This window comes from Mesoplodon bidens (assembly GCF_964165515.1).
Source record: "Mesoplodon bidens genome assembly, chromosome: 1".
NCBI lineage: Eukaryota > Metazoa > Chordata > Mammalia > Artiodactyla > Ziphiidae > Mesoplodon > Mesoplodon bidens.
Genome location: NC_138176.1, coordinates 127779518 through 127803751, shown reverse-complemented (window position 1 = coordinate 127803751; position 24234 = coordinate 127779518). Strand labels below are relative to the sequence as shown.

At 34.6% G+C, this 24234-nt stretch overlaps 1 protein-coding gene across 2 annotated transcripts in view; it reads right to left on the bottom strand.

The window, feature by feature from the left end:
• The window catches only part of EPHA5 (EPH receptor A5), a 309970-nt gene that overhangs the window by 1420 nt on the left and 284316 nt on the right, over positions 1-24234 (bottom strand). For both annotated transcript variants that reach the window (XM_081224004.1, XM_081224005.1), the window contains 4 exons: positions 19258-19319; positions 17225-17434; positions 14396-14545; positions 2274-2467 (listed from right to left, as the gene is read on the bottom strand). In XM_081224004.1, coding sequence (XP_081080130.1) covers positions 2274-2467; positions 14396-14545; positions 17225-17434; positions 19258-19319 — 616 coding nt within the window. The remainder of the gene's footprint in view (positions 1-2273; positions 2468-14395; positions 14546-17224; positions 17435-19257; positions 19320-24234) is intronic.

The window sequence follows — 24234 nt, the reverse complement described above, 5'->3', positions numbered from 1 at the left end:
TTTCACCTCCTGCCTAAATCTCTCATATATTCATGTGCTTACTTCATGTCTCCATTAGTTCCTGGGGTTCTCATCACAACATGTCCAAAGCCACACTACTCATCTTCTCCACATCCAATTCTTCATGAAGTTCTCATCTTTATACTCTATGATACAATAGTCTGCTCCTTCCTCGTTTTCAGTCCCCTTACAATCTATAATTGTGTGTACTATCCATTTGACTGCCAATATATTGCAAATCTGACCATTTCTATTTAATTTGTCACCACCTTAGTTCAAGACATCATCATGTCTTACCTGCACAAGCACTCTAGCTCATAGTTGTTCTGCTAAATTCTACTCTCGCTCTCACAATGTTTTTATTTTGTTTATCTCTCTCTCCCCCAACTGTGTGTTTCTCAATGTTGTATAATCAGCACCTAGCCCACAGCATGACACAGAGTAGACACATGAATATTTATTGGATGAATAAGTGGACATTTGGTAGTAATTTGTAGCCATTAAACAGAACAGTCAAAGATTTGTTGAAGATAGAATGGAGAATAGAATCTCGAAGTTGAGATTATAGAAAAGATGCAATTTTTGGTAATAGCAAAGTCTAGAATATGACTATGAAAAAGAGTTCAAGGTGGGCTACAGACCAAAATCATTGAAGGGGAAAATTTCAAGTATTGAGAGATATTTGAATATCATCTACATGGTTACTCAAATCACCTAGTTTTGTGACATGGGTTGGGATAGAGAGAAAGAGATAGTGAATCAGGAACTAACACCTTCTAGAACCAGGATTTGTAGATGACTGAATAAAGATGAGGTAGTGAGAGATACAGTCCTCCCCCAGTATCTGTAGGGAATTGGTTCCAGGACCCCACCCTCCACCCCATGGATACCCAAAACTATGGACGCTCAAGTCCCTTATATAAAATGGTGTAGTACAGTCGGCTCTCCACATCTGCACATACAGAGGACCAACTGTATAGTCTTAAGCTAAATCTATTTAAATGAAACCTAGCAAGCTGAATTCTATATAATATATACAAGGAAATATGAAAGTTCTTTGGAGATTTTAAAGCTGCTCTCAAGCTATAATGATGATGCTGATATAAATTAATACAATTTAGAACACAGAAATATATTTTTATGATTTCTTTTCCTTATATCCATTTGTGACAACTTAACATAACTTAAACAAGTAGATGAGAGAAACACAATATTTTAGATGACAATAAACAATTTAAAAGCAGTTATTTTGGGAACAACATAAGGAATGATCTCTAAGATGCATTCTCCAGTTGCTACCATAGAAAGTTAATGATGCCTGAACAGAGTTTGAAGATTCATTCCTCATTTGTATTTAAAAATGACTTTTGCCTAGTAAGCAAATGTTATACCAGAATCATAGAACTTATGTAACTTTATCAACAAATTGTTTCTCATTTAGTTCATACTAGGGGCAGCCAGTTCAGTTACCAGCAGGATACCTTTTCTTATGGAGATAGAAAACGGCCTTATATATAATGAAAATAACAATTTGGTAAATTTTTTAGTATAGAATCAAACTGATTTATTTTTTGAGAGGATAATTTTGTAATTTTTCAGGTAAAAGAAGTAAGAATGCTTTAAATAAAGTAACATTAGTTAAATGAATTCACATGCATTCAGAAAAGTTTAAAAAATGCTCATTTGCTCACACAAATTTTTTCCACAAGATTACTCATTTATTATTTTTAAGTCCTGTTAATACTACACAGTAAATGATTATCCAAATATCTGTACTCAACTGGATAAGGAAAAGGAGTTGTTGATGTTCATAAAATATAACAGGTGGTGAAATCTATTCTAAGGAAATCAAAGAGTAATTGTTGTTATATATCTCCTGTTTAAAATTATACCAGTGCTTAATTGGCTTTTCCCCATCATGTTATAATCTTATTTTCCTCCATCCAAACCTATGTGGAGTCCAAAGCACCTGAAAATACACATATTTGTGGATTTTTTTAAATGCTACCTGGATCTGGCTATAGTTAACATTTATCTGAAACTGGTAGGTTAGACTATTAGATTAGGTACAGGTGTTTTAAAGTATAATTTAATCCTTTATATTTCACTCATTATAAAAGAATACAATTATGAAAAAAACATATTCAAAGAAATTAGTGTAATATGGATTCATAGGCTAGCATGTGTACACAAATAATTTCATTAACTTGATATTTGTGGCATCAATCTGAATTAACAATATTCAGGAAAACCTCTCCAGACTGGCCTTGTACCTGCTCGATGCATTAACCAGAGTCTTCAAGCTACTTGGGTTACGGATCAGCTTGTCCAACATGTTGACGATTTCATCAAACTTGGGCCTGCTATTTCGGTCTTTCTGCCAGCAATCCAGCATTAATTGGTAGAGAGCAGCAGGACAGTCCATGGGGCTTGGCAGACGGTAGCCTTCCTCTACAGCTTTAATCACCTGTGTAAAGTGAAAGAGAACCGGTCCCCCAAAGCCACAAATTTAGTACAGAATAGCTTGAGAAATTTCCTACTCTTCATTTTACATCCTTTCTTACTCTTACTCTTCCAATACCAAGCAGCATAACTGTCTCTAACATCCTTGATTATTCCATTGGCTGCAAAATACAACAAAGAAGAAATATGCTATCACACAATATAAAAAAATAATAGGCTTTCCTCACATATGATAAAGAAAATAAATGGTAATCATCTTTACCTAAAATCTTGGTGTAGGGTGATTTGTAAAATTAATTGACATAAAAATAAACAGTTCATCTTTTATTTATCCTCGCATTCTGGAATCAAATAGAGATTAACTTTTCTAGTGGCCTCTCTGAAAAGTTAATGTCTTCTTAATGAAAAATTATGTGTAGAACCACATTTTTTTAAGTAATAGAACTACAATTTTACTTCTAAAGAGACTTTTGGATGGCAAATGGTGGATAAGTCAAAGGCTAAATTAGCATAAATGTCTTATGTATCATTTAATAATGTCAAGGTCTGGATGTTTATTATCATCTACTGATTTCTGTCAGGAATTTGGAATGACTGTTTAGTAGTGCAGGCATTACAAACATCATTGATTTTAAATGCAACCACACATACGAGTATCAGTCTAATTGTGAGATTGTTTTATCAAAAACATTCTTAATGTTGCTGCTGCCATCAAAATGTCTAAGTCCAGAAGAGTTCTGTCTATGCTACTGAACATAATAATAAAACTTTTATTCAATTATTAAAATTTTAACATTTAAATGATACCCCAAACCAATAATAATGAGCATATTTCTCAACATCCTATTTGAATAATTTCTTAATGATTTAACTTAATTATATTTTTCAACAAGCACTTTAGATTTGATCTGACAAATGGAAAAAAATATGATGATTAGAATAGAATTTTTACCAAGATAATTTTGAAAGATTGTAGAGAAACCAGTCTCTCAATGATAAAGGAAATGGCATCTGTACAAAAGTAGTGTCAGATGGAGAGATTTCAGAGACATTTATAACATAAGGGTAGAGGTGAGAGTAGACAAAGTATTTGAGAGAAAACAAGTTCAAGCCTTTCACACCGGATGGTTGTTGTGATTAATTTTCGGTTACCACATTTATGGGAGTGGGAAATGCTGACAGGTATAATTTGGGGCTTGTTTTATTTGAGGTGAGTAGGGAACCACAGATGGCAATCTACAGGAATCTGTCTGCAGTACAGGAGATATTTGGGATGATAATAAATGTGAGGGTCATCAAAGCTTGGTCACAGCTTGAAGTAGGGTATAGTTTATATCTCCCCGGGAAGGGCACAAAATAAAGGTTTCTGAGAAGCACCAATAGTTAAGTTTGGGCAGAGAAAGAAAAAGTACTCAAGGACTCTAAAAATAAATGGTCAGATAAATAACTGAATAACTATGAGCAAAATACCTGGGAGTCATCTACCACTTTAGCTAACTCAAAAACAATACATCTTTATTATTATTATTTAATTTTATTTTCTTAACATCTTTATTGGGGTATAATTGCTTTACAATGGTGTGTTAGTTTCAGCTTTATAACAAAGTGAATCAGCTATACATAAACATATATCCCCATATCTCCTCCCCCTTATGTCTCCCTCCCAACCTCCCTATCCCACCCCTCTAGGTGGTCACAAATCACTGAGCTGATCTCCCTGTGCTATGCGGCTGCTTCCCACTAGCTCTCTATTTTACATTAGGTAGTGTATATATATGTCCATGCCCCTCAAAAGTTAAAAGGCATAGGGGGAACTTTCCTCAAAATAATAAAGGCCATATATGACAAACCCACAGCCAACATCGTTCTCAATGGTGAAAAACTGAACCCATTTCCACTAAGATCAGGAACAAAACAAGGTTGCCCACTCTCACCACTATTTTTCAACATAGTTTTGGAAGTTTTAGCCACAACATTCAGAGAAGAAAAAGAAATAAATGGAATCCAAGTTGGAAAAGGAGAAGTAAAGCTGTCACTGTTTGCAGATGACATGACACTATACATAGAGAATCATAAATATGTCAACAGAAAACTACTAGAGCTAATCAATGAATTTGGTAAAGTAGCAGGATACAAAATTAATGCACAGAAATCTCTGGCATTCCTATATACTAATGATGAAAACTCTGAAACTGAAATTAAGAAAACACTCCCATTTACCACTGCAACAAAAAGAATAAAATATCTAGGAATAAACATACCTAAGGAGAAAAAAGACCTGTATGCAGAAAATTATAAGACACTGATGAAGGAAATTAAAGATGACACAAATAGATGGAGAGAAATACCACGTTTTTGGATTGGAAGATTCAACATTGTGAAAATGGCTCTACTACCCAAAGCAATCTGCAGATTCAATGCAATCTCTATCAAACTACCACTGGCATTTTTCACAGAACTAAAACAAAACATTTTACAATTTGTATGGAAACAAAAAAGACCCCGAATAGCCAAAGCAATCTTGAGGAAAATAAACGGAGCTGGAGGAATCAGGCTCCCAGACTTCAGACTATACTACAAAGCTACAAGACAGTATGGTACTGGCACACAAACAGAAATATAGATCACTGAAACAGGATAGAAAGCCCAGAGATAAACTCATATGGTCACTTTATCTTTGATAAAGGAGGCAAGAATATACAGTAGAGAAAAGACAGCCTCTTCAATAAGTGGTGCTGGGAAAACTGGACAGCTACATGTAAAAGAATGAAATTAGAACACTCCCTAACACCATACACAAAAATAAACTCAAAATAGATTAGAGACCTAAATGTAAGGCCAGACACCATCAAACTCTTAGAGGAAAACATAGGCAGAGCACTCTATGACATCAATCACAGCAAGATCCTTTTTTACCCACCTCCTAGAGAAAGGAAATAAAAACAAAAATAAACACATGGGACCTAATGAAACTTCAAAGCTTTTGCACAGCAAAGGAAACCATAAACAAGACCAAAAGACAACCCTCAGAATTGGAGAAAATATTTGCAAAGGAAGCAACTGACAAAGGATTAATCTCCAAAATTTACAAGCAGCTCATGCAGCTCAATATCAAAAAAACAAACAACCCAATCCAAAAATGGGCAGAAGACCTAAATAGACATTTCTCCAAACAAGATATACAGCTTGCCAACAACCACATGAAAGAATGCTCAACATCATTAATCATTAGAGAAATGCAACTCAAAACTACAATGAGATATCATCTCACACCTGTCAAAATGGCCATCATCAAAATATCTACAAACAATAAATGCTGGAGAGGGTGTGGAGAAAAGGGAACCCTCTTGTACTGTTGGTGGGAAATTGATACAGCCACTATAGAGAACAGTATGGAGATTCTTTAAAAAACTAAAAATAGACCTACCATATGACCCAGCAATCCCACTACTGGGCATATACCCTGAGAAAAGCATAATTCAGTAAGAGTCATGTACCAAAATGTTCATTGCAGCTCTATTTACAATAGCCAGGACATGGAAGCAACCTAAATGTCCAGCGACAGATGAATGGATAAAGAAGATGTGGCACATATATATGATGGAATATTACTCAGCCATAAAAAGAAATGAAATTGAGTTATTTGTAGTGAGGTGAATGGACCTAGAGTCTGTCATACAGAGTGAAGTAAGTCAGAAAGAGAAAAACAAATATCGTATACTAACACATATATATGGAATCTAAGAAAAAAAAAAAGTCATGAGCAACCTAGGGGCAAGACGGGAATAAAGACACAGACCTACTAGAGAATGGACTTGAGGATATTGGGAGGAGGGAAGGTTAAACTGTGACAAAGTGAGAGAGTGGCATGGACATATATACACTACCAAACATAAAATAGATAGCTAGTGGGAAGCAGCCGCATAGCACAGGGAGATCAGCTTGGTGCTTTCTGACCACCTAGAGGGGTGGGATAAGGAGGGTGGGAGGGAGGGAGAACCAAGAGGGAAGAGATATGGGAACAGATGTATATGTATAACTGATTCACTTTGTTATAAAGCAGAAACTAACACACCATTGCAATTCAATTATACTCCAATAAAGATGTTAAAAAAAAAAAGGAATAACTATGTGATAGTGTTCGTAGAAAATCTTACAAAAACTATAACACATGGTTAATGTATCTAATGTATTAAAATCTCATGCATATGAGAAATATAATAAAACAATAAAATAAAACAACAAATAAATAAGAAATAGGTACTAATAAAAAATTTACAAAAGAAAAAAGTGCTAAATCGATTTTGAGAAATTATAACTAGTGATCAAATAAATGAATAATAAAAATTAAAAGTACCATTTGCACTCATATATTAATGGAAGCTCATTTATTTATTAATTTGCTTATTATAATACTTTGCATTTTGGATAAGGATGGTGGTATTACCTTAATAACATATATGTACCAAAATTAAATGTCTTAGTATATTTTATATCATGAAATATTTAACTATGCAGTGAAAACAGTCATTCTTATTTACTTAAAGCATGATATATTTTATAATATGCTTTTCCCCAAAGCTGATACAAATTATGTCTATTTTTTTTCATTAGCACCTATTTAAAAAAATATTGTCTTTCCTCCACTGAGCAGCTAGTCTTATATGTGATTATGAAATGAATGAATTAAACCAATTCCTTAGTTTTAAAGGAATTAGTAAGTTATTTGATCTGAGAAATTATTTCCAGAATATATTACTTAACTTTATTTTCAGCTAAATTTTTATATATAAATATAGTACTCTGTCTCTAAGTTAACTTAGAACTTGGCCCAGTAATTAGGTCATTGAATTTAATTCTAAATTAATGTTTAGAATTTATATTTAAAATAGATTTAGAGCTATAATTTTAGATTTTATATTTAGACATTTTGAAGTGATTTTTTTTTTCAGTTTTACCTATTGTTCCTTTCATAGCTTGGGGGAGAAATGAATGGCATTAGTACTCTGGTGGTTTGTGAAATGCTGAAAATCTGCCAAAGTGCTATTTAGGCTGTTCATTTTACCATACAATATACAATGTATGGCCAATGAGTCATAATCTCAATTGACTTTGTTATTATGATTATCTTTGTTAATTGAGGAGGTTGAGATGAATGAAAGAAAAGAGAAAAAATAAAAATAAAAAGACAACCAGAATTTTTACAGACAATCTGGCACCATTTCAGATTTCTATATCTGAAATATTATCATAAACTATGCATTTTCTTGGCATTGACATGTAAATCAATAGTCTGAACACAATTTATAGAACGCTGCTCTTCCTTCCAATATATAAAACCCAACACTGAGCACCTAATAAGGCACTCTTCAGTGGGTGGTGACTCTATTGGGCCCTTTCCATCATGCAAGGGTCATGGGTTTATCTTTCAGACACACATACCCATTCTGGTTTGCTTTTACCCACAGAGCCTCAGCTAGCATTATAAGGTTGAGATGCTTGATCCACAAACATGGACTCCCAACGAGCATATACCCTAACTAGAACATCCACCTCAGTGAAGGATGTGTGAGTTTATCACATACTTAGTGATATGATCCTAAATATTTAACAACTGGCTTTTCTTGCAGGGAAAACAGATTTATAACATTTTCTCACTTATCTGATATAAATACTCGCTCCATGTCAACTGTAAGCTACCAACATAATCTCATTCAGGTAGAAATGTTCTGAAAATTCACCAGCTGATATGTGCTGGTTCCAGCAACCACTACACATAGTTCATCATCCAGAAGCGACTAGCCTCACAGAATGCTGGTAGGCCTTTTAAAGGCACAGCTGAAGCACCAACATGGAGGCAACACTTTGATAGTAGCTGTCATTATTCAGGATGCAATTTATGTATTAAATCAATCAACTCAGAAACTTCTATAGTGTGCTTCATTCCCAGTAACTCTTGCCAGGTGACAAACGGTTATAGCTGTCACCAGGCACTTTGGACTACTTGTTCTCAGGTACAAGCACAAGAGAAGGTGAGTCACCATGATGGCCAAGGTTATTGATACTGAACAGCAGGGGGCATTTGAGCTGTTTTCACACAGTTGGGGTGGGGAGAAATTTATGTGGAATCCAGGTAATACTCTAAGGGGCTCTCTTGTTACCCCTTTATAACAGCTGTGGCCAGAAAATGCCAACCCCCAAGAGTGAAGTATTGATTCCGTCTACCAGTTAAGCCACGATGATCTGCCAGGTTGTTGGCGATGGGAAGTCAGAATGGATAGTGGAGGAGGGAGAGGCTAAGGACCAGATGAGGTCCTGAGATCAGCTGAAGCTACAGAGACTGCAGTTCAGTCCATAACCCGCTTCTGCTGAATTTCCCTTCAGAAAGAAAACCCTACAGAACCATGGAACAGATGCTTCCTGAACCTGTGTGGAAAAGTTGCTCTGTGTTGCAAAAGGGGTGGAGCATAGCAACCTCGAGAATCTGTCTCTCATATCTTCACCTGCAGGGATGGAAATTGATCTATAGTCCTTAACACTAAAACCTCTAAAATCCATCATCACATTTATACCAAGGCCATGCTTTACATAAGTTACTCCCAGTCAATTACAGAATACGGTAGTGATAAGGTAGGCACATTCCTATGAGACTCCTATGACAGGCAATGCTGGCTTGAGGACTCTTTGGCGGCCTTGGCAACCTCTCTTAGAAGTGCACTTCAGACTCAGATACTTGCCTCCAATCATCTTTCCTTCGATCTCTACTCTACCTGGGGTCAGATTTGTATCACAGTCTGACATCTCTCCTAGCTTCCTCTCATCCCTTCATGTTTGTCCTCACAAGCAATTCCCTTTAATAATACTAATGTGTATGTAATTTCCTCATAGCATAGGCTTCTTGGAGCATCTAGACTAGCCCAGGATCATTGATATCATAGGTACTAAGAAGCAAATTGTCTGTATATTATCTACATTCATTTTTAACACATATTTGCAAAATAGAAATCATATACACATTTTACAGGTGAAATACGTGACATTCCAGAAGGTTAACTATTGCCCACATTCACATAAGTAACAAGTTGCAGTGGAAAGATTCACATTTAAGTCCCTCTGGCATGCAGATATGCAGTCTTTCTATCCTGGTGCTGAGTCACACTATTGAAATGAGAAATAATTACCTCCCAAGAAAATAATTTGGGACAGGTATGGATATTACCTCACGGAATCAGATTTCTTGCACCATAAGAAAAAAATTAATACCCATAATTAAAATGAGCTATTTTGTAAGATAGTGCATTCTTTATAACAGGAGGTGTGAAAGTGTAGGCTGGATAAGTGAGTGCCAGGAAATATATAGGGAAACTTTGAGCAACAGCTGTGTGTTTTGATGAGTTAGGTTCTATACAGAGTGTGAGTACCTGTGTTGCTTAGTGTTTACTCAAAATTTCACAGATGAGTCCTTTAGTTACTATGAGATATGAAGCTTCCCCCAAAGTGACTAGAGTTTAATTATATATTCCTGGAAATTATCTCAAATGCCATAGAAATAGTTCCATATAGACCAATTTTCTTCCTAAGATTTTTTTTCTGTCTCCAATAGCTATTAAAAGTGTACTGAGTATGTCTTTTTCTTTGCATATCAATCTTAGATCAATAGAATTCCAGAGATTAAAGAGATCTTGGAAATCTGTTCAAGTCCATTCCCTTTATAATCATTGAAACTGACCGAGAGTTATAGAATCAAAGATGATTCTATTCTTTCAATTTCAGATTTGTGTTTTAGTTGTTTTTAAACAACAAGGTATAGGGATTTTAGACTGCATTATTGATATTTCTTTATGTCTCATTTTTTTCCAAAGGGGTAAGAATTTCCATGAGGTTACCTACCAGTCCCTAAAGTAATTACTTGTATCCAAGGGCAGCATTATCCTTAGAAGACCAAGAGAGAGAAAAACCCAGCACAAAGTGAGTTCACATCCTTCTGGAGTCAAAGTTTTTGCTTCCTTAAAAGTAAGATTTAGGCTGACAGAAATGGTACTAGAAACCTGAATGCCTAAAAAAAATTTTAAAAACAGATTACTTAAAACATTTTGAGTTTTTCAAACATTTTGTAATTTATGTGCTTAGTATACACTATGTATTCCTACATTTCTGAATAAATACAAGAGAAAGACATTGTCACTAAATATAAAAATGCAATACAATGACATCTCTTCTTATTTTGTTTTTTATTTTAAGTTCTGAAAAATGTTGAGATTTAAAATCTTTGCTATAAATAAAGAAGCTTCTACTGACTACAGGATGTTATCTTAGATTCCCAAGCTTGAATCAGAGTTCATGGTCTGATATGTACCTAAAATCATCTTAGTCATTTAAGTTTATTTTTATTATGTGTTGTTATGGCTTTTCTCTGTGATAACAGAGACAATCCTAAACCAAAAAAACCTACCACAGCATTCTATCCCCCTGACACAGTGGAAGGTCTCCTCTGAGAGATTTCGGTTATTCTGAATGTCTTGGTAATGTAACATTTTCATGGTGGCAAAGCCTTTTTAGAATCAGTATCTGAAATGTAGAGATGATGGGATACATCATTCAAAACTGCCAAGTCAGTACTTCTATTTTGCTTTCTGAGAATTTTTTTTCAAATGAAATATTCAGTGATCATGATTTTCAAATACAGAAGATCTGTCATGTTTCTTAGATACAAATTTTGATGGAAATTGAGGCATACCAAACTTAATGCCATATCTAGAAACTAAATGCCACTAATGCTAGTAAACTTGCTGAGAAAATGCAAAGCATGTATTGGACCTTCTATTAAAGGCAGACATTTTAGAAAGATCTTTAACTGTATAACATTTTTCTGTAAACCTCATTTAGATTCTGGGAAAACCCAGCCAATGTCAAAATATTAGTTTTTACTTTTATTATGTCCAAAAATATTAGCACTTCCTTGTATTTTTCTAAATAGTTTGAAATAAAGTTATCTGAAAAAGTATCAAGGCTCTCAAATGGCTGAAATCAGGAAAAATATCTGTTCTGAATTATTCACACCTCTTTGTTTCTATGTCCTTTTCCATATAACTTTTTTTTTTTTTTTTTTTTTTGCGGTACGCGGGCCTCTCACTGTTGTGGCCTCTCCCGTTGCGGAGCACAGGCTCCGGACACGCAGGCTCAGCGGCCATGGCTCACGGGCCCAGCTGCTCCGTGGCATGTGGGACCTTCCCGGACCGGGGCACGAACCCCTGTCCCCTACATCGGCAGGCGGACTCTCAACCACTGCGCCACCAGGGAAGCCCTCCATATAACTTTATATTGTCCATTCACAATAGCAGTGTGAGTGGACTGATCCTCTGATTATGGGATTGGACAATGGAATGTTGCAGGCTGGGCTTATTCTCACTCTTCAGCCATGGGAAAAATGAGCTCATATCTAGGCTAGCCTGCTGGTCTCTGAAAGAAGAGGAGGGCTGTGTGGAGCAGAGCCAAGGTTTACCAGTATAGATCAGCCAATCCCCAGGAGCATGAACAAGCACAGTCCAGATCAGTAGAAACACTTATGAGCATTCACCTAGCATTATGTTCTACTTTGATCTATCATTTTATTTGTGACAGATACAGCTATATCAGGCATAATTTCCAATAATGTGAATAATAATCCTACACATATTATACACATAGTTGGGAAAGACTAATAATTCCAAGTGATGGAATCAGAATTCAAAATATCTCAAGTGAGAAGGAATTAAAACACTAGGCAAATAAGGGGTAAATGTTTTCCTTGAGTGAAGGGAGCAGGCTTGCTGGCATTACAGAATAAAATACTTTCACAAAAACTAAAAGGAAAAATGGCATTGAAATGAGCCTTGAGAGAAGTCAGAAGCCAAACCATACATCTCAAGTTAGCATTCGGCATTTATCTGGAGAGTAGCAAGTAGCAAATAGGTCTGGTCTTTGTCTCGGCTAGATTAACTCATAGTAATCATTATATATTGAATTGAATATTTTACATTTAATTAGAAGGTTGATCTAGGCTCACTGGTTGGAAATGAAGGGGAGGATGTAAACATTGATTCAATTGGAAACAGTGTAGTGGTTAGGTATTAAAATTTTGGAGAACCAGGTTGAAATTTCTGATATAACTTTTATTATTTTTGTGGCATTAAGAAAATCATTTAATCTCTTAAGTTTCAGTTTATTAACAGCCAGACAGAAATAATATCTCTCTGATGGGTTGTTAAATGTGTGACAAGAATTCAATACTTTGGCCATAGTCGTGCCCCTAAAACCATAAAGTTAAAGACAATAGATACTACGTTCTCTCAAATTGAAAGAAACAGAGGTCAGCATCCCTTCACTAGGTCAAGTGAACAGGGCAAAAGAAAACTCGTTGTAGCAATTTTAGATGACTAAAAGAAAGGAAGACTCACTGCCTTTCAGTATGCTTGTTGAGAGACGGGAATCCATCAGCCTAATTTACTATTGCTATCCGAAAAGAATGCTGTGAAATATTTCTTGGAAAAGCCACAGGGTGACCCTGGCTTCTCATCTGGGGAAATCTGAAGAAGGCAGGATGGCTGGGGTAGCCTGCAATAGTATCTAAAAGAGGGAAAACTGGTAGAACATCAAACAAGGATGTGCTTTCCTCAGGTGAAGCAGACATCTGTAAGGTACCATTAGAGACTGTGAAGTGGGGAGCAGGCGGCAAGTGCAAGGAACTCTGGGACATCTCAGTTGGAGTACATCCTCCTCTTTAAGGACCTTGCAGAGAGGAAAGCAAGAATCTGACAATTCTTCCTTCCCAATCTTGCTACTTAGGGTCAGGTTGGCCCTGCAGTTGTGGAAAACACTTTGAAATGGATATAGGATTGACTCTGATTTAGATTGGACTTGGATTTTTATATCTGAAAGTGAGTCAGTTACTGGCGTGGTACTGTTGATTCACCAAAATAAAGCCAGAGAGCTAAAGCACCTGTCTAATAACCCCTGAGGCATAGGAGCAGGAGATTTTACAGAGCATGGATGAAAGAAATAATTGGAGAAAAATAAGAAATGTTTTAAATCAGCATGGTATTTAGTTAAGACCATTATACTGGTTATAAGTCCATTATACTGGTTTTTATATAAAGAAGTAATGAGCTATTAGTTGGTAAATCATTTCAAACAGAGTATGGCATATAGTAAGGGCTCAATAAAAGACAGCTTTTATAATTACTTGAAGAAAAATATCAAATTTCAATGCAATCCAAAATAGAAAGGGCTATATTGAATAGTAACAATTACGAAGTCAAAAACCAAAGAGCCATGTAGTCAGGCATCATTCTGAACTTGAATAGAAGATTCTTTCATGGTTTCTTTAATTCCAGGATTCTATTGTTCTAAGCCTGAATTATTTCTCCACGTGGGAGAAAAAATCTGTTTTTTTCCCAAATTAAATAGACAATATTACTCTTCCTAAATTTTTTTTTAATGTAAAGAAACAGATTATTTCTTTTTATCCTCTAAGAGCATCCACTATTAAATCGATATTATTCACCCTTTTGGTTTGGAGTTTTAGCTCCCTTTATCAAGTGCATGTCATAAAAACTTGTCTGTCAGTATTCATTCTTTGATAGATCTTTCTTCATTTTTGAAAATGATACTGACATAAAATGAGTGACACAGCACTACAGTACTGCTAGAACTGTCTGGCAAGCTTTTATATAACAGTAACTTGCTTTCCTTTGTACTAACTTATTTTGAGCTACTGCATAAAGGATTTTAATGACAACAAAACAGGTCAGAGGTTAAGCAAAGAGTATTTCACTTTTTTAAGCGTGTCATTTTCAGAAATACACACACACACACACACACACACATATAGTCTCCCGACTCAGAGAACTAACTGTTTCAATTCAAACTTTAGGGGGAGTAGTTCCATACTTACATCTTGGTTAGTCATCTCCCAGTAGGGTCTCTCTCCATAAGACACAACCTCCCACATCACGATCCCATAGCTCCAGACATCACTGGCAGAGGTAAACTTTCGGAAAGCTATAGCTTCTGGGGCAGTCCATCTGATTGGAATTTTGCCTCCCTACAATTGAAAAAGAAGAAAAAAATTCCCACATACTTCAAATGTATCTAGGGATACTGCTTCCTCACTGAAAAGATCTAGAAAGAGCTGTAGCATTTTTAAGTGAATCTGTTTGACAGCATACAGTCTCTTTTCACATATCTCAGCCCATAAGCACTTGTAGGCTGACTACTAATTGGCTGGCTGCAAGCTTTCTAGTTTAAATTCTGTTTGACTACTGGAACATATACAGGACCCACATCTCAATTACAGTATCAGGATGGCAGCTCTAAGTGTGGAAAGCAGGCAGTCAGGAAAATCAATAAGGTATACTTTCATGACTTTCTAACAGAAAGTAAAGGACTCAAATTCCCAGGGTTCTTTTTTCCTTTAATATAGGGACTGTAAATAGATAGTCTTGATTGCTGAATGTAACCATGAGAAGTTTAAAAGTTAATAAGACAAGCATGAAAATCAGATATGTTAAAAACTTAGTTAGACTTTCTCCTGACACCGTGCAATTTCTTTTAGTCTTGATTTCTCTTATTTCCCATTGTCATATTTTAGTGTGTGTTTGGTCAAACTGTTTTTGTTTTAACATAAAAGGTAAGTATCTAAATGAGATTCAACCAAATTAAAAATTATTAAAATTAGATTACAGGGGAAAACTTACAACATTATCAAGTTCGGGGTTTTTACATGATAAAAACAATGATTTGGTAAGTTTTCTCCTAGTTTACAAGATAACACTTTTATATCCCACACCTTTCAGGGTAAACCTTTTTCTCCTCATTTTTAAAAGAAGAAAAATCAATGCAACCAAACATTTCATCTATAAGCAAATATATTTTAAAAGAGAGAAAGAGAGAAGTGTGTGTTTTGAATATTTTCCTGTAAAAAGACTAATATATGCCTTCCTGTTTTGCAGGAAGAAAAAAAAATAATTCACATACTAGAAAAAATGGGACTTAATCTTTCTTTATGAACCAAAGTTTCAGGATATATGAAGAAATAACAATTTCATGTAATGCTTAAAATTGTTCTGAGTTGATGTTAATTTGAATTATTGAAACTAAGTTTGAATTATTTGCTCTTTAGAAATATGGTAGCACCACATTGAGAAGACTTTCCTGAAACATAATTTTTGTTAATTAATTATTCATAGGCAAGATCACATTATTAGGCCTGGCTATGTGGCATTGGGATCATCTATAATTATTACAATTCCTCTTGAAATTGTAATGGGTCTATTACTTTAAACTTCAGCCTAGAAATTTTCTCCTGGTCCTCTGACCATCATATTGGACATCAATATTATCTGAAGTTCCCTTATTGGCTAATCTCTCAGTATATGGATTTTCCACGAAGTGCTGCCACACCCCATTTCCCAGGAGTAAGTCTTGAGTGTCTCAGGATCTCTGGCTCCTCTACCCCTCCCTCTCCACCAGCATGACACTTTCACACAGACCTTGACATATTTACTTTATGCATTTAACTGAGACACCAACCAGTCATGCTGGGAATGGATTTTTCTATAACCTCAATCTTGCTTAGGCCAAGTTTATTAAGTGTAACTCTAATCCCAGGAGAATTCCTAATTGAGGTTTCATTTAACTCAAATAATGACAATAATAATTAGATCTAGAAGGAAAGGGATATTCCACCAATTAATTTATTGATTTATTAAACTGACAATTTGAAGGTTTTGTTTGCTTAGATAAGTTACTCATGATCTTCAGCATAGTATAATCCTTAACTATCCATAAATCACAATGCAGCAATGAAAAATAAACAGCCTTATAATCTATAGATTATTGTTAGACTATGAGTAGAAGTAATCTTAAAGCATTGAATTAAATAAGAAAATGTGTAACATCTATCGTAAGAATAAGAGATGACATAAGTATTCTGTATTGAAACAAAAGTTAGCCACATTGAATAGTGAAAAAGATATAATGATAAATTCCTGTCCTCATAAGAAGTTTAAACATTGAGGCTATCTTGATGCCCTTCAGAAGATTTAGAATTAAACAAATGTAGTTTATTAAAAGGGATTAAAACTCAAGAAGTGCAATATACAGACTGTCCAGAAAATTCTGTTGCATCAATTCCCACAGTTTTCCACAGAAAAAAACTGTCAATTATACAACAGCAATTCAGGAAGCAATTACTTTGCTGGAAAAGGGTGTTGATTTATGCTAATTATGACAATGTGAATTAGTGACCAATTGTTCATAGATGTGGGCTTAACAATTTACATAGTATAAAAGAAATTAGGCATTAAAATACCACCAATAATGTTAATATATGTATATATAATATATTTATTGCTTTTAATGCAGGAGATTCTCTCTAACTTTTTCTTTTACATTTAATACTATATATAATTTTATGAGTTGTATCCACTATGAACTCAAACTTTTTATTTTCAGTATCTGCAAGGATAAAATGAACTACTAAGACTCATAAAGTGAATACTTGGCTTATCTGAATTTAATATTTGAATTTTCTGACCTCTAACAAGGAGAGTTATCTGGATTTTTTTAATCCACCTTCCCCTTTTTCTCACTTTTTCTTCCTATTTTGCAGGAATTTCTTTCTTTTCTCTTTTCTTTCTTTTTTTTTTCTATTTCCTTTAAAAACTTAAATATTAAATGTCTCTAGTCTAGTATTTCAGAAATTCATCCCGTTAGCTCTTACCCTAGTAGTGTAGGCTGCCTCAGGATCATCTTCCAGTACCCTGGAAAGCCCAAAGTCAGACACTTTGCACACAAGGTTACTATTTATTAAGATGTTTCTGGCAGCAAGGTCTCTATGCACGTAGCCCATGTCAGAAAGGTACTTCATTCCTGCAGCGATGCCTCTCAGCATACCAACCAGCTGGATCACAGTGAAGTGCCCGTCATTTTTCTGTAATGATTATACAGAAATATTAGTCCTACAACCCCAATCATTTAGGGAAAATATAAAAGGATCTTCCTTCAATCTCCAAATTAATATATACTACTACCAAATTCATATGCAATTCCTATCTGAAGGAGAATGGAAAAAGTTAAGCAATAGATAGTTAACTTGATAATGCGTAACAGTCCTCTGCTCGGTCAAAGCAGATAAAGGTTTTGAAAGCCCTTGACAAATATCTCACTTATAGTTGCTCTTTTCTGCATTGTAATCTTTTATTCTCAGTCATCAGAGGAGTGTTTTCATCACTTCAACCTAGTGCTTGCCTTGGGTTAACACTGCACATTTTTGAAGTGACTTAAAAGAAGCTGGCTGGATAGGCATATTGGGGTAAGGAAGAAGTGACCAGAGGAAGTAAGGGAGAATCTGCAGTAGCAGATGGGGGAGGGAGGGACTGAACAATGACCAGGAGAATGTTAGCATTTCTTGGAAGCTTGCTGTCTTTGTCAAGGGCACTGGACTTGATGCAGACACACAGAATAAGGCTCAACTGATGCTTATTTTGAATTAAAGGAATGATGTGACATTAAGAGACTGAAGAACTTAAATATATGTAAAAGAAATTTGGCAGCAAAATCTGGTAGAGGTTGGAGATTGAAAGGGAAGTTTGCCTTGTCAGTGGACCCCTGTCATATTCAATGCACAGGCCCTTCTTATAATCGCCATTAATGCCACTGTCCCATTACTTTTAATCAGTAGCATTAGTTGCTATATTGAAAGTGAAAAGCTGCCAGACTACAGGTTTAATCAGGCCTGCAAACATGTTACATTGTCTAGCACATGCTATTTATTAATAAAATGAATTGCCAACGTTTAAAATTTGAAGACTTGCATATTTAAAAATACAATCTTTTCCTAAAATCCAGAAGATCTGACAACATTCGCTACTGTCTGTTATCACATAATGACTCTGCTGGTACAAGTAGTGACTGGCCCTCAGATGAGTTATGAATCTATTTGACTCTTTCGTTAATATAGATGATTTTCATGGACTTTTTAGACATTTTCCTTATTCTGCCTGATATACTTTGAGAAAGTTAAGTACTTTTTTTTTCTTTTTAAAAAATTTTTTGTTGAAGTATAGTTGATTTACAACGTTGTGTTAGTTTCTGCTGTACAGCAAAGTAAATCAGTTACACATATACATATATTGACTTTTTTTTAGACTATTTTCCCATATAGGCCATTACAGAGTATTGAGTAGAGTTCCCTGTGCTATACAGTAGGTCCTTATTAGTTATCTATTTTATACATACTAGTGTAGTGTGTATATGTCAATCACAATCTCCCAACTTATCTCCCCTCCCCCATTTCCTCCCCTAGTAACCATAAGTTTGTTTTCTACATCTGTGACTCTATTTTTGTTTTGTGAATAAGTTCAATTGTACTATTTTTTTAGATTCCACATATAAGCGATATCATATGATATTTGTCTTTCTCTGTCTGACTTACTTCAGAGTGAGTTAAGTACCTATAAAGTCTTCTTTTTTTCTCCTTTCCTTACTTCCTTTCCTCCTTCCTTCCTTCCCTCTTTTATTTTTTTGGGGGAGCACATTAACCTACACTTGAACTGTAGAGACACGTAATTTGGATTTGTATACATTTTCTGAAGTGGATAATTTTCAAACCAAAGTTAATTTTTGTAGTATAATTATCCTGACTCCAGATATTTCTATTTAAAATTTAGCTTTAAAGTGGCTGGATTTCAACTTCAACATCATGGTCAATATATGAATAACACTTTGAATAGCTACATTTGTCTCATATCTTACCTTTAAAAATGTGTCTAAAGAGCCATTTTCCATATACTCTGTCACTATCATCACTGGTTTACCTGAAAAGAACACAGTGGTATAAACTGTTGCTTTTAGATTTTGTACTCTTATCCAGGAAAAGTTTACCTGGAAGTTTTTATTGTCCAAATTATATGCATCTGTTAAAAAAATAGTCATTTTTGAGTAGCAAGTAAATTTATAACATGATGATATCTTAGTATATACTAAATTGGGTCAGTGAGAAGAAAGTATCACAAGAATGATAAAGATTGACATTTAAGATTCAAAAGCCCATAATTTTCAATACCAAAATCAATTTATGTAGAAAATGAGTTTAAGGATGAATTTTATTTTAATAGAGGTAATGATATAAAGTGCCAAATAATAATATCCAGCAAAGCACTGAAAACATATTCATCTTCCTCACAGTTCTAAATAAAAACTCTTGTCCAGTCTAACTACCCTGTTTATGATGCCTGGAATATATGTTGTATTTTCAAAACTTTATTTCTATGTTCTTATAATTCATTTACTTATGGCTACCTCCCTTTTCCCTCTCTGCCACATACTTATGATCTTTATCAACCTAAATTTTTTCATTCTTCAAAACCCTGTTCTGATGCCTCTTGCTGTCTGGAAACTTCTCTTGCAATCATCATTCTGATGGATGAGGTCCTCCTCTTTTCATGTCTGATATAAAACTATAGCTAGACAGACTCTGGAGCTATACTGCTTGACTTTGTATCCCAGATCAATCACTTACTATCAAGTGATCTTGGGCAAATCAACTCTTATCTCTGTATCTCATTTTTCTCATCTGTAAAATGGAGATATTAATGGCACCTGCCTCATAGAGTTACTGTGAGTATCCACCAAGTCATATTGTTACCCAGGTCACTTAAAATAGTGCCTGTCACTTAGAATTTGCTATGTATTATTATTTTATAAACTTTATCAACTTTGTATCTGTGGGGTTTCATTGCTAGATATAAGTCGACTGAGAGAATAGATCATATTTTATCCCTCATAAAATTATGGCATTTAGTGTGTAATATGTCTGTGATACAAGATGAAAAATATAAGATCAAAAATCTTTGTATATGAAAAAATATCTAAAATATGGTTGTTAGTTTTATCACTCCACGCTAACCTCACTATATTTTAAAACATGCCCCTTTACTCTTTATAAAAATATACTATATACAATTTTAGTGTTAATCTAAACTATTTTTAGGTAAGTAAAAAAAGACCTTATGATAGTAAAATTCTATCTTGTATATCTATTAATTAACATTTTATATTATGAAGGGAAACTGGGCCTATTCAATTATGAAATGCACTGTAATTAACTTAATGGCACTCTCCAGAAGGGTATCTGTATTTTACTTGAGAAGTGATTCATTCAGGTCATAGAGTTAGAACTTTTATATTTATTCATACAACATTAGTCTGAAATGTAAACAGAGATATAGAAAGTTAGACAATTGCATGAAAAATAAATAACTAGAAAGAAAAAGGAGTTTTCATTCCAAAATCACTTAAAACTCACTATTTAGTATAATAAGGTAGGTCAGCCTAATTTCTCACTCAGACAATTATCTTCTTTTAAAATACTTTAGAAGCATTATTCTTTGAATGAAATGTGACATGTAATGCTAAAAAGGCAGATGCATTTCTCCTCCTCTTTAAAGTTTGTAAAAGTTATTTAAAAACTTTGTCTAAAAAATTCATTTTTCATACATTTGTACCATGCCTACGTTAGGTAGAACATCCCTTGTGTAGAGAATATACATTGGAGATGTCATTTAATTTGAATTTGGAAGATTGACAGCATCACTGGTGTAATAAAAGGTGACAGATATTCCAGGAAGAAGAGGCAGCATGGGCCAAGGTATCTTGTCATGAAAGTGTTCATCAAGTTCAAACATGGCTAGAGGGCTGAATTTTGTTTTGTAATTCAGGAAGTGACAGGAGATGAGTTGGGGAATGTTGATTTTTAAAACTGACTGGATATACAATACCTTAGTTAGAAAAAAAAGAATGACTCATTGTATTTGTAAACGGCCAAGACAACATAACAGAAAAAAAGATTATAACTGCTTTTTCTCCTTACTATGGCTGTAATCTAAGTTCATGAATTGAGATATGCTTCCAATTTAACTTCATTTTAATGATGCCACACCCATTTTAATGGTCCTCAGACAAACTCTAAATAGACAAAATTCTGCTTTAGGCCCTTTTGGTCCCATTCTTCAATCCTAGAGTCTACCTCCGGCTTTTATTAATGTTGAAACCCCTTTTCCTTCAAAAGTCCAGAATTAATATGCTTCCCCAAGGACGGCAGCCAAAATTTTTGATAACTGTTTTGGCACAGGGACCTACATGTCTGAAGTTCAACCAGCCATAATGTTGGAATATCAGAATGTCCTGGTGTACCAGACATCTCCTCTTCATCTGCCTGATTTCAGGAATTCAGAAGTACCCAGAGATGAAGCTGAGTAAGCATATAAAAGGGACATGTGGGTAACCCTGGCTTCAGCTTTTTATCAAATAGCATGGGAGTATTTCAATAAATTTACAGCTAATAGAGCTAAAAAAGTATGTATTTGCTGAACACCAGCCCTGATCAAATTAGGAAAAGGGCTACATTTTCTAGAATCAGCCTGTGTTTCTAGGAATATGTCCTGTGTAGATCTGACTCTCACTTACAGAAATCCGTTGAGGGAGTTGTCATAGTTTAATTGGAATTGGAAGAACTGAATTCCAGCAGATATCCAGAGAATAGTCTTAGCTTTCCCTCATTGGTACCTCTCAGCTCCTACCACATAAGCAGATGCCTTGTCCATCAAACTGAAGGCCTAATCAATGTCTACAATTATCTACTCTACCCCAAACCTTCTTTTTTTTAACCCCAAGCCTTTTATGATTACAGCACTTCTATATTACTACTTCAAAACCTTCAGTTTCCTTCTATTCTCTTTTTCTAGAGAATAGAAAACATTTTCTCAGTTTCTTTCTCTTCTCTCTGTCTATCCTCTAATTTTTTAGACCCTCTTTTTACAGCTGTGGGTTAGTGGTAAATATTTACTAATGCTCACCCAATGTCTCCTGAGCAGGAGTTGGATAAAATACCTATGTAAAAATACCTCTTTCTTGGGTAAATTTGTTCCTTAAATTCAACCCAGATTCACTGAGCTTAGATGAAAGAATGCATACTCTAAAGAGAATGACTGATCAGAAACTTTATTCATATTGAATAATATATATTTGGAGAGAAAAAGTAATTGCTTTTTAGGGAGATGGGCACCTGGTATTCCTCCTATAAGATTTTTTTTTTTAGTATTCATCACTTAGCTTTAAAAGTCAGATTCATTATTTATGACAGTGTAGGTTTTGAAAAATATGATAGGGACCTAAAACACCTCTTATAGTTCAGAAAATGGGGGAAAACAATTAAAATGCATGTTTGCAACAAGGATGATCTTCTTTTGTTGACAAGAATAAGACAATGCAGGACTCATTTGATTATTTCTCATGCTTGAGCCATTTTAATGATAATTATATTTAGCTTGGCATATGTTTTGTCTCAGTTTCTGCTAGCCTGCAAAAATGACATAGCATTAATTAATGTGGCTTTACCCTAAACATTGTAAATTCAATAAAATGGTATAAATCATTTTCCATTATCCAGCTTGAAGTACAGACAAAGAGTAAATCTGCCAATAATTTTGAAAGCATACTATCAAAAATCAATATAAAAAGAGTTCATAAAGCATGTCAAAACATGATTTTAATCACAGAGTAGAGTTTTTACATTACTTCATAATATTTACTGAGGACCCAGTTCAGACAGATTCTAAGTAGTAATAGAAACACATTATTTGTGGAATTCACCAACCTCATATTTCATCATTTGGTATTGATAATCATAAAAGAACTACAGTTTATTGATATACTGAGTGCCCACTTACAAGGCATGATGTTATTTTTAATTGTCATCAAAATTCTATAACAGTGATATTACAAAAGACTCTTTTCAGAGACAGAAAAGTGAGGCTTAAAATGATTCAATATATTACCTGAGTTGATTAGTGCAAGTCGTATAAGAAACAAAGTTGAGAATCAAATTCATGTCCACCTGACTATAAAAGTTGTTTTCCTTCCCTCCATACTATGATGCCTATAATTTCCAAATATTTATTTTAAATTTTAAATTTTAAATTTAACTTTAAAATCTCACAAATATTTAGTCTTTTGTGATAATATAAGTTTGATGACTATGCCACAACAAACTGTTGATGACTATGCTATAACAAACTGTTCATGCATTAATGGCAGATCTGGTAGGAATTCAGTTGCTTTCAATAAATAATATATTCTTATGTATGATCATTATTTATATATGCTCCAAGCATTCTGAAGTGTTCGATAGTGAAGTGGATAGGTCTTGGATTCCACTTATATGAAGTATCTAAAGTAGTCAAACCCACAGAAACAGAAAGTAGAATGGTGGCTGCCAGTGGCCGGGGGAGGGGTAAAGAAGGAATTACTGTTCAATAGGTATAAAGTTTTAGTTATGTAAGACAAAAAGTTTCTAGAGATCAGCCGTACAACATTGTGCTTACAATTAAAAAAACTGTATCTACACCTAAAAATTTAATAGGGTAGATATCATGATATGTGGGTTTTCCTTACCACAGTAAAACAAAACTGCATTTGCTTCCTTAGTAAGTGATTACTTTGGTGCTAATGTCCAACAAAATCCAAGAAAGAAGAGAACACGCCCCTTCTGGTAAAGCAGTCTTTTTCACAAGCTATCTCAAAGTTAGGTGAGAAAAATTTTGGGGAGTGTTGATTCAGTCCTTGCTTTTCAGAGCATGGCCCTTGACAAGTGGCATAGCTATCACCTGAGGGCTTGCTAGAAATGCAAAATCTCAGTGCCCAATCCAATCTATTAAAACAGATTCTGCATTT